General features: G+C 44.1%; 1 protein-coding gene across 1 annotated transcript; it reads left to right on the forward strand.

The window, feature by feature from the left end:
• Positions 1-235: 235 nt before the first annotated feature.
• Positions 236-9,983, forward strand: KCNV1 (potassium voltage-gated channel modifier subfamily V member 1). Its single transcript, XM_065831576.2, has 4 exons — positions 236-565; positions 1,027-1,731; positions 3,493-4,019; positions 9,163-9,983. Exons 2-4 carry the CDS (start codon positions 1,250-1,252, stop codon positions 9,672-9,674), a joined length of 1,521 nt encoding a protein of 506 aa, XP_065687648.1. The 5' UTR covers positions 236-565; positions 1,027-1,249; the 3' UTR covers positions 9,675-9,983.
• The last annotated feature ends 1,522 nt before the right edge of the window (positions 9,984-11,505 follow it).

The following is an 11,505-nucleotide window of genomic DNA, read 5'->3' on the forward strand; positions in this document are numbered from 1 at the left end:
AAAATAGACTCTTTCACGTACATCGACTCGCCTTTACAATGACTGTTTTACTTGAGTGACTTCAGACTTTTGGTGGTGGGAGTAGCATAAGTGGGGACATATTATCTATTTAGAAACATGTTTGGTTTTACGTATATTAAAAGGCGGAGGGGGGCGGCTTCAAAAGAGCTCTGTGAAGCCGCTTTGGAGAAGTTTGCAGCCCTGTTTTACCCCTGGAGGAAGCCCCGGGGCGTGCAGGTGCTGCCGGCCCACAGAGAGCCCCGACCCGCCCCGCACTCCTGCCCCAGGCACCGCACCCGCCACCGCCGGGCCCCAGCGGCTCCCGGATCGGGGCGGGGGCCGTGGCGACCCAGCCCCGCGACGGGGAGGGCGGTGGCCCGGGCCGGCCCGCCCAGCGTCCCGCAGCCCCCCCTCTCCCGCCTGCCCCCCGCAGCACATGACCCGCCATGGAGGCGCGCTGGCGCTGCCTAGAAGTTTGGAGCTGGGGGAGCGGACAGCGGCTGCCGGCGAGGGGAGGGCGGCAGCCGGCGCCCAGCCGCGGGCGGCACAACCGGGCGGCGGGCAGGTAAGGCGGCGGCGGCGACGTGGGGCGGCCGGACTGGCCGAGACGGAGGCAGCCGCCCCGACACGGCCGGTCCGCGGAGGCGGAGAGCGAGGGGCAGCTTCGGCAGCAGCGCCGGGCGAAGTGCGATCGTGGGGCGAGCGGGGAAGGGTCCCCCGGGGCCGAGGACGGAGCTGTGGGGCCGGGGCGGGTGGGACGCGAGACCGGGCAGCGGCGCAGCCCCTCGGGATGCTGTCGGGGCGCGGCGGGGCTTCCCCTGGCTGCCCAGAGACCCCCTGAAGCCGGTGTTCCGTGTTGTGCGTCCTGGTTGGTTTCCTCCGCCCTGGACCCAGCGGTCGGAGATGATCGCTGAAGGGGAGGTGCTGTCGCGGCAGCTGGTGCCGGGCGCTTTCCGACGGCTGCTGGCGCGGACAGCCAGAGGTGAAGCCGTCTCAGGTACCGCTGTGCCTTCTGTACCCCCACAGGTATAGGCGGCGCTGGGCTGTTGAACACCCTGCCTGACCTGTGTCACAGATGGAGGCATCGCTCGGAGGAAGCGGGGACGGTGAGGTGTCGTTGGGACGGTAACCAAAGCACAGAGATACATTTCTAGTCTGTCCCGGCCACCCCCTGAGTGGGGCAAGCTTCTCTGCAGCTTTGTTGTGTTTTCGATCCCGGAGAGTGTGGGCTGCTGCTGGCAGCTACAGGATGAAGTCGCCTCCCTGCTGCATGTCTCTTTCTTCCCAAGCATCCCTAGAGCAACCAGGGAGTAGCACATCCCTGGGATCCCTGGACTCCAGTGTTTTCTCCAGTGAGGAAGAGCAAGAGCCCCTGCTCCAGAAGGTCATTCCCTCCTTGGACTGCTTTACTATCAATGTGGGAGGCAGCCGCTTTGTGATGTCCCAGCAAACTTTGTCTTGCTACCCTGACACCCGTCTTGGCAAACTGGCTGTAGTGGTTTCTGCTGCCCGGGATGTGGCCTCTGGCCTCCTTGAGCTTTGCGATGATGCCAACCTTGTGGAGAATGAATATTTCTTTGACCGGAGCTCACAGGCATTTCACTACATCCTGAATTACTACCAGACAGGGAGGTTGCATGTGATGGAACAGCTCTGTGCACTCTCCTTCCTGCAAGAGATCCAGTACTGGGGTCTGGATGAGCTCAGCATTGATTCCTGCTGCAGAGACCGGTGAGTTTTGGAAGATGCAGTGCACAGGATTGTGGGCTGGGTGAGCTCAGTGCAGGGATGCTCATGTGAGAGATCAAGCAGTGAGGGCACGTGAGGTAGCAGAGCATTGGGAAAAGTGTGCTGAAAGCTGGATGAGTTCAGCCCTGAATCCTGCACGAGAGGTGGATCAGTGTAAAAAATGGGAGATGTGTTGTGTGAGGTCACTGCTGAACCTTGCTGAGGGACAGGTTGGCTGTGGGGTCAAGATAGTGAGACCCTAATGGGAGCAGGGTCTGGCTGTCCTGCACTGGCTTCAGACTGGCCCTGGATGATGTCAGAGATGAAAAAGATCATGAAAGGAGAGATGTCCCTTTGGTCATCCAGTTTGGGGTTATCGTAGTTAGAGGGATTGGGTGTGGAGTCAGGCATGGTGCCAGGAGCGTTTGGAGCCTCCCCACCCTGCACTTTCCATTCTGGAGAACTTCCAGATCCAAACTGGAGAGGCAGAAGTGGGGGTGGTCACCTGCCAGGCTGAGTGTGGGTGGCATTGCTCCAGGAGGAGCCATGATGGGAAGCATCGCACATGGATGTAGCAGCTTACAGGGAGGGGGCAGCAACAGCAGGAACATGGCTCACTGGAGACAAATTAACAGGCAGCTCAGGAACAAGGTGGGTTTTGTCTGACCCACCCCCAGGATGTTTCTGTGAGTTCTCTTTGCAGTTAATTTTATTTATTTTATTTTTTTCCACCACTTTTAGTTGTACTGCTTTGTTTTTTGGTATTGAAGAAATAAATTCTCCAAAGAGCGTAACTGCTATTTATCTAAAGGGGTTATGTCAAAATTATTAGAAAGAAACAAACGAGCAACCCCACCCCAAAAGTATACTGAAGTTATCCTACCCTAGCATGGCCCAGTTCTACAGCTGAGAAAGTTGAATCCTAGTTTTCATCCCTTTCATCCTTCCCTGGTAGGTATAACTGAAAGCTCCTATGTCTTTGGTGGTACATGGAGCTAGAGACCTCTTTGGCATATGCAGGGGTAACTGTGTATCAAATGAAGGGGAAATGGCATACCTTCTTTGTCTAAGGCTTGAGATTTGCAGCAGTCAAGAAAACAGATATGAAATGAAAGGATATTTTTAGTGTATATTTGGAATGTCTTTGTTTCATGAAATTGTTCTGTTAATATACTTTTGTTCTAACAAAACACTCAACTATGCATGTACAATCTGCTAGTTTTACTCAGCACAGATGCTTGTGCACTTTGTTGTGCGAAAACCCATATATTTAAAGAAAGGAAGATAACTTGTCATCATAGGATGTAATGATCAGAACTCATCTATAAACTGCATGGCTTTTATTATGCCTTCACTTTTAGTATCGCAGATACACACCAACGTAATAAAAATGTAATATAATTAATAAAATTGAGGACAATTTGAAAAAAAAGGGTCTGGTTGTGCCATGATTGCTTACAAGAATGCATGTTAGTCATGCAGCAGATCCTACTGTAGTCAATATGATCCATATAAATAACACACTATCCAAATAAAATTACTCTGCACTTACAAACTGTCACTGATATGAAATGTGGGAATAGCAATATTAGGTCAGTGGAAACATGCTGCAGGGTCTCAATCTTCAACCATATGCTTGACATCAAGGTTTTCTGAGCGCAAATAAAGTATGCTTTAATATGTGTTCTCATGCCATGCATGGTAGCGGAGAAGAAAAACGTGCATATTGGCATTAAAAATCTCTTTGCGGCAATTCCTGGGCAGGTACTTCAGAAGGAAGGAGCTGAGTGAAGCCTTAGACATCAAAAAAGATGCAGAAGAACTGGATGCCCAAGATGAAGAAGAGGATTTTTCTGGTAGCCTCTGTCCCAGTGTCCGGCAGAAACTTTGGGAAGTTTTGGAAAAGCCTGGCTCCTCTGCAGCAGCAAGGACTTTTGGCACTCTCTCAATGGCTTTTGTTGTTGTGTCCATTGCCAACATGGCTTTGATTTCAGTAGAGTTGAGCTGGCTGGCACCACCGCTACTGGATGCCCTCGAGTACCTGTGCATTGCGTGGTTCACGGTGGAGTTTCTTCTGAGGTTCCTGTGTGCACGGGATCGGTGTCGCTTCCTAAGGAGTGTGGCAAACATCATAGACCTCCTTGCTATTTTACCTTTCTACATCACCCTGCTGGTCGAGAGTCTGTGTGACGGGGAGAGCTCCCAAGAACTGGAGAACGTAGGACGCATCGTCCAAGTGCTGAGGCTGCTCAGAGCCCTGCGGATGTTGAAGCTGGGAAGACACTCAACAGGTACTTTCAGCCATGGCAGTGGTACTTCTCTTCTTGATGCCTGTAGCAGTTATCCCCAGGCACAGTTCTCCATTTTGTGTGCATTTCTGCCTACCCTTTTTTACCCAATTTGTTAGCAGTAATGGCTTGTGAAAATAGGATTTTCGGACATGGATAATTGAGTGGCAAGGGCATTCTCTGATAAAAAGCCAGTGTATGTTGTTTTTGTAGAACAGACCCCAAAGTTGCATGCTGTAAATCAGGCACCAGTTACTCACAGTTTCATAAATTTAAAAACCTTTGTGCTGTTTGGAGCTCAGCTGGGGCTGGTTGCTGTGCTGGACCTCGGTGCAGCACAGGGCAGCAGAGTCAGGTTCAGGCAGCGTTCACCCGGGGATGTGGGACCTGTCACGTCCAAGCGCTCCCGCTTGTCAGCAGCCAGGTGGATGAACAGCAAGCAGGGGTAGGGTGGAAAGTGAAATGCATTTCTGAGAACATTTTTGTTCACCCAGCACTTGGAGCTTTGGAAAATTAGATCCTGATAGTAAATCATGGTCTCTGTCCTGCAATATTAGTCTTTTCTGAAGAGGGTGATGATTGTTCTTACATGGCACTCAACATACACTTCCAGGATTTCCTGCTGTGAAGCAGGAATGGGTTGATGCCTCTCCATTTTTTTGGAAAGCCATCTCTACCCTCTTTGTGACCTGGCTCCAGTTCAGCAGGCGGTACAGTATGCTTGCAGCAGCAGAATGTTTCTTTTTCTTCCCACTGAAGGGCAGTGAACCTGCCTACCCATGGCAGGGAGTAGCTTTAAAGCTGCTGAGCATAATCATAGAGGTTTGAGATGTATCTTAATCTTTACTTGCCTACCCTAGATTATGCCTATACCGATACATAACTGTCCCTCAGAAAGCAGTTGAAAGGAAGCTTGTAGTGAGTCAGTCTGTCAGTTGGTTGTGTTTCATTATAATTTTTGCATGGTTTGGTGGTGTTCTTTTGCAAGAAGGGCTGTTACCCACTTTTGATGGTAGCTGTAATGTGAATGCATTCTTCTCTAATTGTATTTTGAAAATAAGAAAAAGATTTTAACTCCTCAAGGCACATTTGTGCTGAATAACAAAATACTCATGCAAAAGTATGTTGATTCTAGTAATAAAGCTTCCAGTTTATCACATTTTACTGTTTACAGAAGGAATGCATGAAACTCAGTTCTATGGCTCGCTCTATCAACTTGAAACCAGATGTTTCAGATGTTTGTGTAATAACTTATGGTATATTAACTTTCAGGGATGATCTAAACTTTTGTGTCTATTTATTTTTAAATTCATTAAAGTGTTACCACAGTTTATATCACAATATTGAGTGCCATTAATATTGAGTTTAATAATTACATGTTAGGTAGAAGTGAATTAATGATACAAAAATGTGATCTCCTAACCTGGAAGTGAAATATGATCCTTGTACTGGAACCAAAGTGCCAGTTTCAACATAGAAAAAATGACATATTTAAACCATCCAGAGCAGCATTACCATCACTGTGCTTGCTTCTGTTGTAGTTCAGTTGCTGCCCACTTAGGCACAGAACACTAAATCAAATCTGTATTATTTAAATGTAGAAAGTCACTGTTTCGATCTTCTGTCAGAGAAGATGCTGCTACTAAGATTAAACATAGCCCTAATAAATCAAATTTAAAACATACACTAAAAGATCTGAAGCCCTGTTTCTTACCGCTAGAGGTATGTTAGAACAGGGGTTTTTTTTAACATAGTTCTAAACACATCCTTAACAACAGCTGCTAGTATTAGATGCACCCCATAATTACCATACACAGAGACCGTCCTCCTTGCACATACCTAGACAATCCTGACAAATCTCAGTCTGTATGAATGGCTCTTCCAACTCTTGTGTTCTCTTGCCTTGGATTTAGCAGCTTAAAGCTCCCTTCCAGTGAAGCTTCTTTCTGGCTCCTGCACTCTCAGACCAGACAAAGCTTCATGTGCTGCTCACCTGTTTTGTGTGGTAAGAGGAGCGTGAGATCAGAAGAGAGATGAGAAAATTCATGGCTGCTGGCAACAGCTCCTCTTTCAGCAAGTAGGGGCTTTCATGGTCACAAGGAGAGCATCCCTGTAATACTGTGCAGACCCACAGCAAAGCTGACATCACAGCAGCAGCCTGACTCTGCTGTCAGGGGCAGAAATTAGTTAGAAAAAGATGTCTAAATTCTTCTCTTCACTTTAAAGAAATGGCAACTTAACACTTTTTGTGAATAAGGGACGGAAAAAGAAACAAAAGAAACATTTCTGCCTGTTTGAAAGCTGAACTGAGCTAATAGGAGGGATGTGATACCTGAAAGCACCTGGGGTAGACTAGTGTGAGTGTATAATTATTTATGCAAAGTGCTATACTTCATCAAGGAACAACTGCGAAATCAGTAGTACAGCTAGAGGGTGACACCACTCTTTTGAAATTGCAAAATTATGGATTTGAGTGGCTTCGAGAATTTGAACTTGGCTTCCTCCTGGGGCCATGTTTTGTGTGAAGCCTTGCTGGTCCTCTTCTGGGAAGCACTTACAGATTGAGTCCTTGAGGAGAAATAGGATGTGAGCATCTTACTTGTAATGGCAATGGGTGTATGTTCAAGAGAAGGTTGTAGCATATATCAGGATGAGATGCCTCTGGAGGCATGAAAAAGCAAAACTTCATCACTTTAAGTGCCAAAAATTTATGATTATTTAAATGCTGTGTGTATACTGAAGCTACCAAACATCAGCTTGTCTGTCTCATCAAGTCTCTTTGGTCAGTGGAGAGATGAAACTTGAGCTGCATGGCATCAACACCTGCCCTTCCTCCTCCCGGCCCTCAGCTGGTGCTGCTCCCCTGCCCCACACCAGCTCCTCACCTTCTAGCACGGGTCACCAAGCTGTTACAGCCCCTGGCAAGGAGTTCTCCTGGGAGCTCATAAGATTTGCTGAGGTGTCTGTGCTTGAAGAGCCCTAGTTTAGCTGTGTGATAGGGCTCAGGGACATTTTTAAATGTTAAGGAATAATATAGAAGAATCTGTTATTATTTTGAATACATCAACTGATCACCACTTAGAATGAGCTGTAGAGTCCAATAACTTGTCTGAAGAATAAATTTGTCCAAAAATGTCTCCTGACTTCATATGAAGACATGAAGAGATGTATCTTTGTTTTAGAGAAGGATAATAGAACTAAGTAATACTTAAAAAACAAACAAACAAACAAACAAACAAAACCACAAAACAAACGAACTCCTTAACAGTTAAATAACCACTGAAGGTGTCATCAATATGATACAAAGAGTTAGCAGTCACTGCCCTGTTCCTTCTTATTTTGAGCTGGTTTATGTGGGAGTTGTGCCGGTTTTTAGCTATAGTATTCTCAGGATCCATCATGAGGGGCAATCCCTGGCTTTTATAGCACCCATTTATGCTTTGAGAAGAAGTGCTACAGAGTTAATTTTAAATTGGAGTACCTTCTTCCTGAAGTCCTGAAAGGACTTATTCTTCTACCCTGTTCAGTAGGAAGTTTTACATAGTGAAGGATGATAGAAACTCCCTTGGAAGATGAGAGTTTGATCTGGATCCTTGTAATTGTCTCATGCAGTTTTTGCACTGCTGATACTAGTGCATTTTCAAAATGTGGATGGAGTCATAGTAAGGGAGAAAAGATTACGCTGTTATTTCTTATTCCCATTGCATTGCAGATTTAAACTAAAACATTGTAATAAACATTCTGACCAACCGATTATAGTTATACTAATATAAAGTCTAGATATGGGCAAGTCTTTAACTGGAGTTCGTGAAAAAAACATTTAAAATTGAAACATTCCTTACAAACTTCACTGTGTACTTCCACTATTTGCTGTATGTAAACAAAAACTTTAAAACCCATTAGACCTGAAGGGGAAAAGAAAGAGCCAAAAGCAGGAAGAAATGTTTGTATCTTGTAGCTTGAAATAGAGGAATGAAAAGCAAATAGAATTGCTTGTTATGCTAATGAGCATATGAAGTCTGCAAGCAGAGGCAGAGCTCCAATAAACTATTCTACAAACACTAGTTCAGTTAGAAGTGTGCCCCATGAAGGCTAATTCATAAACATTTTTTTTTTCTCAGTAATTAAAGAAAATAGATGTTTTTAAAGAACAGTATTAAAAACTAACTCCACTTCTGATTCATAAGATAATTCCAGTCTCCCATGTGTCTCAGCTGCATTGGTACCCTGTTATCTTCCTTCTCTGCTTATGCGTGCAACATTGATCCATTGCACGATTATTGGATTTACTTTCCTGCCTGCCTTGTTGGGTGGTCTGGCCTTGTGGCCACAGCTCTGAAAGGAACGTGGGGGTTGTGGAGCGTGATCACCTGCACATGCACTTGTGGGCAGCTCACGGGCCACAGGACCAATACAGCACATGAGTGGGTTAACAGAACACCGTGTTTGCTTTGCAACGCTTTGCTGCCTCCAGTTTTGGCACAAGTGCAGCTGCTGCTGGAATATTGTATTTGTTTTGATGTATACAGATAAAGATATTGATAGCTTTTTGAGGGGAAGAGGCTCAAAGAGAGGCTGTGAAAACTCTAAAAGGATTGAAAACTGTACTTTGCAAAGAAAAAGTTTCTGAGTGACTGAACTGGGCTCTAAACACCCATCTGGGAACACAGATTTGGTAACTGAGGGTTGCTTGGTCCAAGAGGAAAATATGACAGTGGGTGGAAAACAGGAGCTTGGCACATTCAGACTCAAAGTAGGTAGCAGGTGCTTTTCGTGTGTTTTTGAGTGGTTATTTAGATAGCTTATTAAAAACTGTGCTAGATCTTCTGTTATAGCAAATTACTAAATCAAGATTGGTTAGTTTTTCTATATTATATGTGTAAGTAGTTCAAACAATAAGGAGAATATATATGGTCTGTATTAAGGAAATGGATATGATGTCAGTGGTTCAGTCTAACATTTTAATCTATTTCTCTAAATCACATTTTCCCATTAGTGTTGGGAGCAGCACCCGTTTTTCATACGGCATGTTCAATAGCAGTCAAAGAAAAACATAAGGCAATCACCTCTTAAATAAGAAATGTTTTGTAAATTTGTTATAACAGCTGCTTGAATCAACCTGCTGACAGCATTTCTTGTCTTTCAGGCTTGCGGTCTCTTGGGATGACTATCGCACAGTGCTATGAGGAGGTTGGCCTTCTGCTACTTTTCCTCTCTGTAGGAATCTCTATATTTTCCACTGTGGAGTACTTTGTTGAGCAAGGTGTGCCAGGCACAACTTTCACAAGCGTACCTGGTGCTTGGTGGTGGGCAACAACTTCCATGACAACTGTTGGTTATGGTGACATCAGACCAGACACTACCATTGGTAAGGTAGTGGCCTTTATGTGTATCCTATCAGGAATACTAGTTTTGGCTTTGCCAATAGCTATAATAAATGACCGTTTTTCTGCTTGCTACTTTACACTGAAGATAAAAGAAGCTGCTCTTCGGCAGCGTGAAGCTTTAAAGAAACTCACAAAGAACTCATCCAGCGATTCAAATATCAATGTTAATTTGCGAGACATATATGCACGCAGTGTCATGGACATGTTACGGTTAAAAAGCAGAGAGAGAGCAAGTACAAGGAGCAGTGGAGCAGATGAGTTTTGGTTTTGACTTTTTAGGTTATTTAGCCTTGTATAGCAAATAGACTACTTCAAAAATATAGTATTAAGCATCTCTTTTTTTATTACTTGCCATATAATGTATTTGCTTTTCCAGCTGGAGTTTTACTTACTTGGACAGACTGAGATAACTATTGTATACAAAAGGCAGAATTCACACTACGAAGCCTCTCAAGGAGCTCAAGGATCATGGTGAGATGGGAAATAATGGGTCCATTTAAGTAAAACAATGATACAAACTCTTGTCTATGAAACTTATGTCCTTGTTAATGTATAATAATAAAATCTTAGTGAAAATTGCCACAGTGTTTTGAATTTTAAAGATCTATAAGATTTGTATTTGGAAGAATAGAAGTCAATGACATCTAAAAAAAACTGAAAAGGGAAGCCCAAGGAAATGACAGGTTGTATAAATTTAGGATGACATTCCTATAACAAGCTTTATCTTACCCACTTTCTTATCCCCATCTTCTACTCTGTTTGCATGAAAAAGAGGTTACTAGACCCTGGGAGGGAGAATTTCCTCATCTGAACAGAAGCAAAAGGCTACTAGATACATCATGGGTGTCAGGAGATGGGTGAAAGCATTAAGCAGATGCAAGATTTGTAGCAAAGTATAGAATAGTCATGAAATAGGTCCCATAATATAGACCATCCTCTGCAGTTGCTCTATAAGTTGCAGGAGCTAATACAGTCTTTGCAGCATAGAACTAATTTGCAAACTGAGTTTGAACTATGCCTTCTCTGTGTGTTTTGATTCCCATAACTAAGCAGTTTTTGTGCTCAAGTCACCAGTGGATATCAGAAGAAACAGAAATGGTAAAAGATAACAAGCTACTCTATCTCCCATTAAAATCAGTAGGTATTCCAACTGGGACAGATTTTTTAAAAATTAATAATCTTCACTGACCTATTGTTAGAAAAATGCTTCATAAAAATATTTGGTTCCAAAGGAAAAATGAGCCCTTGTTGGACTGGATGTTTAGTGTAATGCAGTAATCAAAATTAAAATAATCAAAGGTATTTGTGGTCAGGTTTCCCACAGCTTACCACTGCAGTGGCCCAATATCATTCTTAGCAAACAAAGCTTTTCTTTAAGATAATTTCAATGTCCTAGGCTATGACATTCCCACAGTATGCATGTAACTCAACTAGTAGGTAGAATTAAAAAATCACAAACCTTTCTTATTTCATGTTTCTTTTGGGCAATATAAGTACAATCATTATTTGCATTTGCCATTAATTCAGCATACTAAAAAGAAGCATCTACCAATGTCTTAAACTGCCTTTGAGGATATATGAATGGGTAAAATAACTTGCTTTTAACAAACATTAAATAATAACTGTTTTGAAAGAAGAGCGTATTTTCCTCCCATTCCCTATAAATGGTGGTGTAAATGTAATACAGCAAGCAAAATTTTGAAAGGCTCCAACCTTGATGCAAACTGAGTAGCATTTCAACATGAAACAGCTTTTGATTTGTCAGCTGGCATCAGTTAGCATTTGGATTTGGTACCAATGCAGCACATGCAGCTGTCACCAGAGTCAGAAGAAAGCCAAGGGAAAAACATGGGAGACTGAAATTGTGTGTCTTGCTCTACCAGAAATTCTCTGGTGTGAAAATTCATAGGTCAGTCTTGTGATCTGTGTTACACAGAGAGCAAACTCTGTTGTCACAGTGTTCCCCTCTGCTCAAATACTCTATGAATCCATCACAAAACTCCCATTGATGTCCAGGGGACAAAATTAATTCTGCAGGGGAAGGTTTGACGCAGCCCACTCGGGGTTCTGATTTCATAGCTCCTCGGAGCAGGAAGTCTCCC

Source organism: Patagioenas fasciata, chromosome 2, assembly GCF_037038585.1.
Source record: "Patagioenas fasciata isolate bPatFas1 chromosome 2, bPatFas1.hap1, whole genome shotgun sequence".
Classification (NCBI taxonomy): Eukaryota; Metazoa; Chordata; class Aves; order Columbiformes; family Columbidae; genus Patagioenas; species Patagioenas fasciata.

What these genes read in the sequence shown, in the direction of transcription:
- KCNV1 (XM_065831576.2), top strand. Translation starts at nt 1,250, where the DNA reads ATGAAGTCGCCTCCCTGCTGCATGTCTCTTTCTTCCCAAGCATCCCTA. An exon ending in GATTCCTGCTGCAGAGACCG is followed by an intron (nt 1,732 to 3,492) that starts GTGAGTTTTGGA and finishes ATTCCTGGGCAG; the next exon opens with GTACTTCAGAAGGAAGGAGC. An exon ending in GCTGGGAAGACACTCAACAG is followed by an intron (nt 4,020 to 9,162) that starts GTACTTTCAGCC and finishes CTTGTCTTTCAG; the next exon opens with GCTTGCGGTCTCTTGGGATG.